Source organism: Onychostruthus taczanowskii, unplaced genomic scaffold (assembly GCF_017590055.1).
Source record: "Onychostruthus taczanowskii isolate IOZ18803 unplaced genomic scaffold, ASM1759005v1 scaffold77, whole genome shotgun sequence".
In the NCBI taxonomy this organism is placed as follows: domain Eukaryota; kingdom Metazoa; phylum Chordata; class Aves; order Passeriformes; family Passeridae; genus Onychostruthus; species Onychostruthus taczanowskii.
This window is the reverse complement of record NW_024505561.1, coordinates 4,727,395-4,740,805: the sequence shown is the minus strand read 5'-3', so window position 1 is coordinate 4,740,805 and position 13,411 is coordinate 4,727,395. Positions and strand designations below refer to the sequence as shown.

Genomic DNA, 13,411 nt, shown 5'->3' with positions numbered 1-13,411 from the left:
CAACCATTCTGTAAAATACTGTATTTGATAGCTACAGTAGAAACCAGGTCCAACTGAATTATGCATTCTACAACCATACAATAAAAATGTGCAACCAGCTGGAAGACATTCCAGAGGATAACAATCTAGAGGATAGTAATTGAATGACTAAGAAGTTAAAGTGTCATTAAACAGGTTAAAGACTGAAAAACCTTATTTAACCCTGACATGCCTGAATACAGTGTCTTAATTCACTTTCAGCAACAAACTGTATCTGGCATATTATCAGTGATTCTCTCAACACACAGAGGTAACTGGAGCAGTTCTCACATCACAGAGAACAACCAGCCCAAAGAGGTTACATGACAGTCTCTTGCACAGGAAGCAATACTGGAAGAAGGGAATCCACAAAGGAATCCTACAGTATACTAAACAAAGAAGTAGGTTAAGTCTCACAGCTGTAGAAACTATTCAAAATATTTGATGACTTTACATAATGTTGGTGCTGAACTGTACTGTAGAGATATTAAGCACCTAGACAAAAGTTTTAACCAAGACAAATTTCAGAATCCACTAAAATTGAAACCAAAAAGAGCCAACTATAGGGTGTGAATGAGGAATGAAGGCTCAGCAGGTGTTGTCATTTTTAAGTCACTAAACCAAGAGAGACACATTCTATCACCACAGCAATCACAGAAGACTGAGGTAGGAAGGGGACCAATGGAGGTCTTCTAGTGCAACCTCCTTGCTCAAGAAGGGACCCCTAGAGCATATTACTCAGGATTACTTCCACACAGTCTTTGAATATCTCCAGGGAAGAAGACTTCAGACTTCTCTCAGCAACCTACACCAGTGTTCAACCACTCCAACAATAAAGATCATCTTCTTCATGTTCATGTAAAACTTCCTATCCATCAGTTTCTGCCCATTTCCTCTCGTCCTACTTCTTGTACCACCAAGAGCCTGGCTCCATTCTCTTGGCACCCTCCCTTCAAATACTTACAGACATTGATGAGGTCTCCTCTGAGTCGTCTCTTCCCAAGGCTGAACAGGTCCAGCTCCAGGAGAAATGGTCCAGTCCCCATATCATGTTTATTGTTCTCCACAGAACCCATTCCAGAAGTTCCTGCCTCTCTTGTACTGAGGAGCCCAGAACTGGACCCAACACTCCAGACGTGACCTCACCAGGGCTGAGCAGAGGAGCAGGATCATCTCCCTCATCCTGCTGTCCATGCTCTTCTTGATGCACCCCAGGATACCTATGACCTTCTTGGCTACAAGGGCACTGCTGGCTCACGGACAGCTTGCTGTCCACCGGGACCTTCAGGTCCTCCTTGTCAGAGCTGCTCTTCAGCAGGTCAACCCAAGCTAAACAGGCTTCAAGAATTTAATTTAAAAATTTCCTCCAAAAGTAATCACCTCCTAGCCTTGGGATGAAACAGACAAAGCATGTTCATATCCCTTCTCATGTAACACACCACTGTCAATAACGAAAGCCCTTGTGTACAAAAACACAGCATGTAAGAAGACATTTTGGCTCATGAAGTGTGTATTCAATAGACTGATTTTGGTCCTGCTGCAATTAGTTTTCAGCAACAATAGAGAACAGAATAGTCGTATTTGTGACAGAAAATTATTCTACCACACACACTATTGCTTCAATGTTCAACTGTAAGAAACACACAAAAAACCCTTTACTAAGTTGCATTCATCTTTAAAGTCAGAATTAATTTTCTTGATATGCATATTTTATGAAGAATACATATAAACTCTTAAGTATTAAATCTGTAATGCAGATGTACTGAACACAGATCATCAATCACTATAAAATACATAATTTCTTAAAATGCAAGCAGAAAACAGAAGTGATTATTAAGGAAACATTGTTGGATTCTAAGATGAAGTTTCATCTGCCTTGCTGCAAAAGTAAATTAGAATCTACAGAGCAACAGAAGTTCTTATTGCAAAGACATCTCTTAATTATTCATGTTAAATCCAACTCCACTATTATTAATGGAACATTTAAAACTGATCTCAGAAACAGAGAAGGACATTACACTTGCAAGGTTACCACACAAGCTTACATCAGTTATACAGAATACGACAAATTAACAAATCACTGTCGATCAGAATGGTCAGAATTTATCATTAGAAGACACGCTTCTCTGCATGATTGCAAACCAATAGTAAAGAGGCAGAAGGTGAAAGAAAATAATATTACCAGTGTAAGAAGAGAATTGCATAGCATTTCATTTGCATGTCTTCTATTATTGCAATAAGGAAAAACACAAGTACACACAGATAATATAATTGCGGTTGTGGAAACAGAGCAGTACCTTTTCATCCTCACAACCAGACAGCAATAGTGAAAAAAAGAGGGCAGAACAAAGTATTTCTAAAGAAACAGGAAGGATTCCTGTAAGTCTGGAAGTAAGTACTATTGCAGTGACACTGCACATCAAGAAATAATGAATTGTCACAAATCAGGAGTCTATATATCCATTCATTTGCAGAACCACACAGCCTAACAAGCATGCCAAAGTACTGCTGTTGACAGGCATTGCAAAAGAAACGGTAAATTACTTAGAATAGCCCATATAGGCAAAAATATCTCTAATAGCTTCCTTAATCACATGCACAGCATTAAATCATTGGTCCAGAAGCCATGCAAGTCCACAGTTCATCCACCAAGAACCACAAGTTGCTAGGCACTACTATTCAAATTGAGAGATTTCATGTTTGCCGTTTTCCTAAGGACAGCTGCACATGTTAAAGCTTTCAAACTAAGCCACTTGAAGAAGACATAGCTTTAAAAAACACAAGTTAAAAAAAATAGGTCAAGATTGCCATGCATAGGAAGTTACCTAATCACAAAGGAGATCAAGGGAAAGATATTAATATTATAAAGTCTAGACAAAAGAATAAAAAGGGAGGAGAGTACTTTTGTCAAATTACATGAATCTTTGACCAAACACTACCCTACATCTTTAAATCCGTGCATATAGGTTACACACATGTATACCCACAAGACCTGTAGATATGTGTCCTGAGACTTCTAAGTTGAGGCATACGCCTGCCCTTGAAAAAAATGCTCTAGCTATATACAGCAGTTCTCAAGATAGTTATTTGAAATTTGCTACAGGGTGGAACTGCATCAATTTGTTTTGTTGCACAGCAATCTTAAACAGGACACTGATGACATTGCTAAAAGCCTTTGATGGCTTATGTTAAGGTATTTGAAGTTTTCTACAGTAAAGGAGTAATACAGCCTTCCTACTTCCACCCTAGTAAGTGCAAAGCAGACAGTTCAGATGACTCAATTTCATTTTTCTAGCCCATATGTAATGACTAGTAATGTCTGACAAACACTGTCCATGATATAATAGATACACTATTTGTTTCTCCCATGGATTTCACCCAACCTGATACAGCAGATTTAGATTTTTTCTAGAAAAAAGGTTTGCTCAGAATTAAATACAAGAACACAAGTAACACTCAAAAGTCTTCTGCCTCAAAACAAAATAAGCATCAAAATTATAGGTTCACAGGCAGAGCTCTTCTGGGCAGCAAAGTGGTGACCTGTTCACTTAGGCCAGTACATTGCCTAACCTTCATTACCCTGTACAGACAAAACCTCCAGTCTCCAACAGACAAAGCACCTTAAGGCACTACAGGCCCTGGTAGCAAACACACTGCTGGCTTTGGTAGGCAATGAAACCGTGGCCCGCAAAGCATAGAGTACAAAACACACATTAAAACCTCTGTCTTCCCCACTCCTTGAAGTATACAACCTCTGCCATAGGCAGCTTCTTGATACCAACTTCCATTGCCTTTTTTGGACCATCTTTTCACAATTTGGGAAGCACAAATTATAACCAGTCACAAGAGTTGTCAGGTAAAAAGCTAATGCATTTGGTAACAGCATGAGAATCATACCAAATGTTTCTCAAAAATGTAATATCCACTGAACCACAATGAAGGAACTTAATCTCATAATTAGCTGTGCATAGGTCTGTAGATCCATCTGCACAATGCTCTTCACAGATCAGACATGTGTCCCCTTTACAAAAGGTGACACAAGTTGTTCTTTGGTTTACCTTCTCCTTCTCAAACTTAGCAGCCATTTACAAACATGTGATCAGCCATTTCCATATACATTGTTTGCCCATTTATTTCAGACAACACATTGTTGGGATTTTTAATTCCACCAAGAATGTTAATCTAGCTTCAAAGGTAAAGAGAAATAGCACTGGCTGCTTTGTTCTCCCCCAGTCACCTCAAACAGTAGCTGTTAAAAAGGCACAAAAGATGTATACAACCAGATTTCACTAGGAACCCCAAAATGATTCACATCTTTTTCCAAAATTGAATGCTTTTTTCTCACCATGGTCATGGCTTCTATCCCAAGGAGTGGATTTTGGCAGGAGGTAGTGGCTGGCTATTTTTGTGTCAGAGCATCAGAATACTGTCAAGGCTGCATTCAGAAGAGTATTCCAGATAAAGGATGCATTTGTAACTGCTATCATTTGCAGATAATTTTATGCACATATCAAATAATTTTTTTGGAGGAAATACACCACAATCCATGACCTTTTATGGAAGCACAAACTCTCACATACATACATGCCATCAAAATACTGAAAATTTATAATCTTGCAAACTGACATTTTTCTTACTAGGCTTGCAAAATAATAAGCTGATTTTTGTTTGTTTTGTTTTTAACAGTAACAACACGAGACTTTCATGGCAGTCAGTAAAACGGAAGTTCATTTGTGTTTCTTTAAATTAAGAAGAAAATTGATCCCATTACGACTGACTGCAATACAGAGTCACCATGCATCAAGGTCTAAGTGCATAATCACTACCAGGAAGCAGGAAAAAAGCATAACCTCAGTTGAAGGAATAAGACTTCTACTTGCTGCTAACATCTAGCAGCCACACTGACTCTGGAAAAATGACTGCGCAAGCCAATCGCACACTCACTTTCTTCTCACTCTTTTCTCACCCAGACCCAAAAAAACCCCAAAGTAAAACAAAAACAAAACATAAAAACCTAACAAAAAAATTTTTTTTTTAAAAATAAAAAAAAAAAAAACCACCAAAACCATAACAGAATCACTGAGACCATGGGCCAATCCTCCCAAACTATTCAGCATGTTGAGATCCAACTCAGCACTCCCATCCCCAAAACAGCTGCTCTTGAGGTCTGCAAGCAAGGAAAATAAAAGGCAATTTCAGAAAAGTATATCTTTGAATTACAGGTCAACCAAAAGGCTCATCTTAGTCTCAGGCCTATCTCCTTCCCAAATTCCAAAGACCTGCTTTAGGTAACAGAGGTGACAGAGCTTCTCAGAAAAGGTCTGCATTAATTTTAAAAAAGAAACATCAAGCAAGCTAACCTAAATACAGAGGTCACTAGCATACTCTTCTAAAGCAGGAAAGGAACAAACTGCTCTTGCAAATCTGCATAGCATCTGGCAAAGGATACTAGCAATTTTTTCTAATGCAGCAACAGATTTTAACTTCACCTTAACATCTATGACAATACTGAATATTATGCAATTATTCTTTGAAGGAGGGAAATTACTTACATGAAAATATATTTGAATGCATAAACTAAAAGTACCAACTTATTTGCTGATTCTAAGGAAATACACCCACTTACATAAACCCATATTTTGTTATCCTACATAATAACGTTATCAGCATTACCATAAAATCATCAAAAGACTCCATGTTCAGATACCAATCGTTAAGAAATTTACCTTAATATTTATAAAACCTTTGACAGACTCACTCAGTATAAATGCCATGGATCTCTTTTCTGTCAGCCAACAACAGCAACCAGAGTAGATACACAAAGACAGGACTGACTGCACCAATTTGCTTACTGAATCACAATGAACAACATGCGAGATATTCACCCACTGATTGTTTTTTTGGAAATTTTATTTTGGAAACAAAGGATCATTTATTTCGTCTCCCTTGCCCATTTTGAGAAGAAAAATTTTTTTTTCTTCAGAAACTCAAGACCAGCAATTTTCAATACTCTAAGTATCTATCAAATTCTTCAAAAGTACTGTCTACAGCTGTATCCTACTCCATGAGTCATTCAGACAACAACGAACAAAAAGACATGCTTTTGTTCAAATCACACACAGTGGGATTACATGTGAACTGACCCTCCATGCGTTAATTGAAGACAAAGCTTTGCTTTGAGCTCGTTACTGTTCTTACAGATAGACTGGCAAGTTCAGAAAGTTTAGTGTCCTTCTCAGTTTTCCAATTTAAGAAATTTGCTTTAAAAGTAAAGATACATACCAGGAAATAAGCCCAAGTTTCCTAAGTTCCATCACTACTTTCAGTGCAAAACAACAAAATAGTGTATATACAAAGAACGGGATAGGGAGAAAGAAAACAGAACAAAAACGTCTTCTGCAACTTCATAACAGTTTAACAACATAACAGTTACAGTCTTCAGTAAAGAAAAGAAACAGCAGGCAAGTTTTCCGCCTAACTATATTAATCAGAGTGTCTTGAAAAAAATACAAGCAGCCCTAGGGATAAAAAGATAGATCATTTCACCAGTTCTCACTAGGGGTTTGATCTTCTAGAGCCACTGACATCAAGCGAAGCATGATTATGTCTTAATTGAGACTTTAAATAGTGCATTTCAGAAAGCAAAATCACATTACCTTGTTTTATTATATTTTTAGAGAACTGAACACACCAGGTTTCTGAAAAATAATTAAAGCTATTTTGAGACTGTAGCACCAACCAAAAACTCAAACATGTTTTCAGTCATCACATTATTTCAGGAAATTGTTCAGAAACTTTCCTAGGATCCGAGTAAAAAGTTAAGAAACAGGAGGGTGGAGAGGATCTACAGGAATGTTTGTACTTTCTGCATTTCTGCTTATTCCTGCCAAAAAAATTGTTCCACACTGTCACATCACCAATACTATAAATAACATTACCACACCATTTATATTTTATTGTTAACAACAACCACGCCACCGTTGAATGTGCCCAGTTCAGAGTAACAACTACCAAATTTCTATGTTCAGCAGCAAAACAAAGCAAAACAGCATAAGTTCCATTTAATTACTTTCATTAAATTACACTTTTTTGTTACTAAAAAACTAGGCACTGCCAACTAAAGCCAGTTATCCTGCTGGTCTAATTCATTGAGAACGGAGTTTGCTATAAATTAAGCCAGGAATCTTTCCTGCAAAAAGAACCTCTGGTACATTAAGCAGAACAGTGATAAAAGCAAGCTGCTAAACTGCATAAAAATAACATGTAAGAGATTACCCCAGATTTGGTAAACACCAAGTGTTTAGAATTCCTTTCAACTTTAACATCACCAGCAGCCAGCAGGGCATACACAGCATCCCACAGAACCTGCACTTGTTTTTGTCTAGGAGCTTTAAAAAAAAATCACAGCAACTGAAGTATGAAATTTTTAGATTTCATTCTCCAATAGTCTTCTTAATAAGCAGGTGGTATCCTCTAACACCAAATAATCAACTAAATAGTAAGGGTCTGTATTCCAACTAGAACTCAAATCTAAAGGAACATAAGTCAAGGAAGGTACATGGGAGACCTGTTCCACAAATGCTAAAGACAAAAGAATCACCATTCAAGAATCACATTCTTTGTCTAAGTTTTTTATCCTGAATCAAAAAGGTGCAGATTTTTCTCAAAAGCAGAAACAAATTTCTCTTGCTGCCTGTAAAACAAGGTATTTCTTCACCTACATGGTTCATTTACTCCATAACAAAGTTGGTAGCTGCAATGGCTTTTTACTTTGAACTTCCATGTAGTATGTGCTTGTCCTTATTCTGAGCAAAACCAGTAGACTAACACATGATCTGCAGTGACTACACATACAATATCCTCCCAGGACTTTGTTCAAACATTGTGAATATAACTTCCTCCTAGCACTGCCCACACTTTTAAGCAGATGCATGAAAACTTTTGGAAAAAAATAAAATTAGACCATATAATCAGTTCATGATATACAAAAACCTTACAGAAATAAAGAGGTTTTGAACACCAATTTTTTTAAATTCAGACAAAGTGAAAACAGCACCCTCTTGACTCTTTGGTCATTTCAGAGAATGCAGCTCCACGATACAATACCACCAGCAGAGAAGCCAATTTTTAAACAGCTTTCTATTCCCATCGCAAAGTGCAGTTCAGCACCTTTTCAGGGCTGCTGATACAGCTGTTCACCAGCTGTGCTATGAATCACCAAGATGATCACTCAAAACAAGACACTTTTAACCTAGATCATTTCAGTGACCCAGTTTTGCAGAGCAGGCTCATAAACAGCCCAGGCATAAGTGAAAATCCTGAAAGGTTTTTACATCCTGGGTAAAGTTCTTACAAACAGACTTCTCCTAAAAGAAAACTCAGCCTGCAATTACATCCTCATAATGCAAGGAATCCACATGTACAGAAAGCATATTGAAAACCCCTATGTTAAATTATCTTTTAGATTTGCCTGGAGTTGGTAGCTTGATTCCTTAGATACCTTGAAAAGACTATGTGACATCTAGTGCATCAGTCACAGCCAAGCAAGTAAAAATAACTTACCAAACGTCTAGCAAATTCTTTATTTTCCGAAAGAAATCCATATCCTGGGTGTACCTTGGAAGACAAAAGAAAAAATTCAAGCTGATTGAGTTCTGAAACCAGACACCAAAATCACTAGCACATTTTCAGATACTGAGGATGGTAAAGTAGATCACTAAGCACTTAAATGGGTTGAATACCATAAGGAAGTCTCTTAACACACTGATTTTTCTGTCCTAACTCAAGTTGTTGAGCTATCATTTCTGAAACCAACTTTCCTTATTTAACTAGGGAGAACAGGGTTGCTTGCAGAGCAAACAGAGCTGTTTGCAGAGCAAATGGACATTACCTTTCATGATTTGCCTTTTGCTCTTTTTAGCTCCATTGCAGATTTCCCCAAATATGCTCATCCATACTCTCCTCAGTAACCACTATAAAGTACTCTGTATCCCAAAATATTTCCAGCACTAACCACAACAATGGTGCACAGGTCCACAGTCATAAGCCCCCTACCTGTATGTAGTGACCCTGGCTAGAGAGCACAAAATACTCCCTTCATTAGTCTAAGTCAAGCATCCTGTGTGCCTCATCTGCTACTCACAGCTCAACATACATTCAGCCTAATGACTTGAGAGGAGCATGAGAAAGTTTTCATTTTGCTTTTTGCAAGTCATATAAGATTCTTGATCTAATATAGTCTAACATACAAAGCATAAGCCATTGTATACACCTCTTTTAAAGAGCCAATAACTGGGTTTCATATTCAGAAACTCAGAGGGAAGAAAATACTGGTTTTGTTTCTGGCCCCTAAAGGCACCGTACCAAAACATAGTGTTAGAAAGAAATCACAGTGCTGACCCAACTGCTCAAGGGTAGGTAGTGTTGCTGATATGTACACATCAAATTCCATTTTAATAAATGCTGTGTGTACAGTAGCTCTAAATAATACATTCATTTCAGTGACAGAACAAAGAACATTAGGAATGTGAACATGACTATATATTAGTTTTTCCTACTGATCCCTGTTTTGCTTTGAATTTCTGGCCAACTTGGAGGGAAAACAGGCAGACTTGCCCACTTTTACACAAATAAGCTAATGTGCATTTCGTAAACCTGAAACAAAAGCAATTATGGGATGCACCATTTACCTTCCTGCAAGTAACACATACAATATAGAAAGTGATTCAAATGAAGTTGAAGCAAAAGCCTTTCTGGACACACTTTGTAAAACATTCAAAAAAGCCATTATGGCATATAAAGGGTTAGCACTCAAAACTAATTGGGATTTTTTTTTTCCCCCAGCAAATTTGGAAATGAACTGAAGCTGCTCCCTGGTGTGAAAGCTGAATCCAGCAGCCACCTGCAGGATCAGCAACCAGTGCTGCCAGATGCTACAAAGCCTTTGATTTCCAGTAGCGATTTCAGACACATTTAACTCATGTGACATGAACTAACTGGAATAGCATATTCAATCACTTCCCCCCCATACACCTTTAAAAAAAAATACAAACTCTGGCTTTTCTGCTTTCTATATATGAAACAGCTGCAGCAGATAGACACATTCAGACTCACAGCTTGGGCCCTGGTTTTCCTAATGACTTCCATGATGGCATCCATGTTGAGGTAGCTTTTGCTGGTGGGAGCTGGGCCAACACAGACAGCTTCATCCGCCATTTTCACGTGAACCTGAAGAGGCAATAGTCTGCATTAACAGATGCTCCCAGCAAAAATAATTAACATCACCCAGTTACATGAACACAAATCTGATTGTGTCAAAGATCATTTACATACCATAGCCACTCTAAAATACACACTGAAATTACCAACACTGGCATACAAGTACTTGAACAGTAAATCTCATTTCATTTAGCTCTGAGCTTAAGTCGCTTTCAAAATGTTTTATTGTTCTAGTACATTATTTTGAATTTGATTAAATAAAATCAAAACAAATATCATTTCACCTTCCTATACTGATCATCTATATGTAAATTCAGACTAAAAACTACTTTGTTACTTGTAACCAGGGTAGTCTAATATCTTAATACTTAATAACAAACATTCATGACCAGTTCTAAGCAGGCTCCCCAGGAAGTTGGGGATAATTAGAGTGAATTGAATGAAGGGATGCAATGAGTGTCCCTGCACAGCATCAGGTCAGCACCATGCACAAATTAAAGCCTATGACTAAAGAGTTCAATATCACTACACATGAACCAGAAAATCTTGAGAATTATTTAAGCAGGCTCATGTTTGATTTCTAATCCATTGTATCCTCATTTATATGCATTTGCCAAATATTTTTTGGTCAAACAAAAAAGGGACGAACATCTCCAACATTTTACCAAGAATATTAAAACAGGCAAGTTTGGAGTTAGAATTCTTCTTACATCTCACAAAAATGCTTATCTTTAAGTTTAAAAAGTTTAATTAGATTGGTCTTTAACATGTATTTGGAGTTCAGAATACTTTTCTTTCAAGTAAGATACAGATACATCCATGAAACCAAACAATCAGTTTTTCCTCATTCTGCTTTTTGCAAGCTCCCTTTCAGTATGTATTTAAGAAAGCATGCCATTGTTTAAACTGTGTAAGATTGTTAGATGTCAGTAAGACTTATTTAGAATGACAATTTGACATTTCCAATGCTTACCAATTTTTAAAACTATTTGATATCTTCAGCATTTGAAACTGAAAATATATTGTCTAAAAATCGGTGCACTTTTAGAAAATTACTATTAACATTTGAGAAATATAAGACCCTGAGACGAGTTCAGTTGGTCAGAGCATGGTGTGAATAACACTGAGTTTGTAGTTTTGGTCCCTGTATGGATCATTCACTTAAGAGCTAGACTCCATAATCCTTGTGGGTCCCTTCCAACTCAGCATATTCCATAATTCTGCACATTTTTGATTTGTTATTAGGAAATTTTGTTCTTTGTGAAAATTAATTTTATTTGTAAGTAGTATGAAGGCTGTCAAGTGTGTCAAACAAGTTAGAAGTTACATAGTCTGGACACACTATTGGCTCATTCAGAAAAAACAAGGCCAGAAAAAACCAAAAAACATCTACAAACCCTCACAAGCAGCAGTGAGACAATATTTTGAACAATACAACAAGAAATAAGTAGCAGTAAACATAACAAATGTATAAAAAGGAAAAGACACTTTTTAAGCATTTTTATTTTTCATTCAGTTTTATTGACCTTTTCTGAACTTGGGAAATGTTAATCCTACCAACAAAAAGCATATTAGCTTGTCACCTAATTGCATGTTTCTTTCTGGATGCTTGTCTTAAATAGCTCCTGAATTTGCTATATTCTCATATATATGAGAGTTCACACAACCTCCTGGAATCACCACACATTTCACATTTCAACTATTGCTTCTATGAAGTCACAACTGTTTTATCACTACAGCATTGGGCTCACAATATAAACAGAGCAAAACAAAAAAAAAAATCTGAGAGCAGTAGCACACACAATCATGCAGCAGGTTTTTGTGCTTTCTAGTACACACACCTTAGCAACTAAGTAATCTATTTTGATCAAATGCTATCAAGATTAGCCTGTGTCATCCTTCCTGCAGCACTAAGTCGAAGAAATAGCACCTTTATCTCCATGATTCATTTATATGCATAAAGCTGTTCTGAATCCCAACGTAGTTTACAGTTCTAAACAAAGTCATTCAAGCTTAAGCTTAATTAAGAATGTGTGTTTTACAAAACCAAAAGCTTCCTTACAGATGAGGACTAAATATTGTTAGCTATTTCTAGGTATCAAAATGAAAACCCCACACCCACCCACTTCCTGCACTAAGACACCAATGGAGTCCCACTGGTACCAAAAGCAGCCAGAAAAGATACTGCAAACCAATTGATTTTATACATATAAAGAGTCTTGTGCACTTTTCCCCAATATTCCCCCACTCCTTTCTGAAATGTTTTGTTGCTATTCAACTCTTTGGAGTTTCCAATCTTCCTTTCCCATATTACCCTGTAACTTGGTAAATCTATTTCTCCTTGTTCACCTTACTGCAAGTTGTTGGTGCCTTCTCTAGCTCAGTGCCAGTTCAGCCTTCAATGCACCAGGCAGATCTCTCAAAAAAAGATGTCTCCATTGCACCTCCCTTAGTTCAGAACATCCAGATTTTCAGGATCCAGTGACATCTGGGAGGTTTTTCATGATCCAGCCCCATCTAGGGGCTTCTCATATCTACTTTTATTTTCAGTTCATATCTACTTTTATTGTAAGTAAACCAGCACACAAACTGGACATCTGCTACTTAGTAATTCATAACAACAATTCCCCATAGCGTTTAGATTTCTTTGACATTGCACTGTAGTTCATGAAGAATACCCCAAATATTCCAACACAAATACATCACAGATTTTTTTGTATAGTACAAATGTAATTACTAGCAAATTACATTGTGTTATAACAAAAGCCATCATATGAGTCTACATGACAACTGAAACTTTCAGCCTACTACCAAGGGCTGCCAACTTCACATGTAAGTAATTCACTAAACCTTTACCTCTGCAGAAGCTAACTTATAATGCAATCTTCCTAGACAGTACAAAGAATCCAGCAACCCTCCTTCCTCAACCACCATAAATTTCAAATATATTGATTTTCAAATTTAAGGATTGCTTAAGTACTTGATTTAAATCACACAATCCTAGGTATTGAAAACCTGTCCCTAACAGCTAAAATCTCAGAGGTGTAATTTATCCCTTTTCTGTTTTAGTTCACAAAAAAACCCCAATGTCAACAAAAACAAAGAAGCAAGTCCCAGGAGGTTCTTGAAAAACTGCAATTCCTTCATAAATATCTGAATTGACCCTGCAATCTCA

The 13,411-nt window shown here is 37.1% G+C and overlaps 1 protein-coding gene across 2 annotated transcripts in view; it reads right to left on the bottom strand.

Moving 5' to 3' along the window:
- Window positions 1–13,411, bottom strand: part of PCCA (propionyl-CoA carboxylase subunit alpha) — a 269,931-nt gene that overhangs the window by 219,882 nt on the left and 36,638 nt on the right. For both annotated transcript variants that reach the window (XM_041423356.1, XM_041423355.1), the window contains 2 exons: window positions 10,132–10,245; window positions 8,581–8,634 (listed from right to left, as the gene is read on the bottom strand). In XM_041423356.1, coding sequence (XP_041279290.1) covers window positions 8,581–8,634; window positions 10,132–10,245 — 168 coding nt within the window. The remainder of the gene's footprint in view (window positions 1–8,580; window positions 8,635–10,131; window positions 10,246–13,411) is intronic.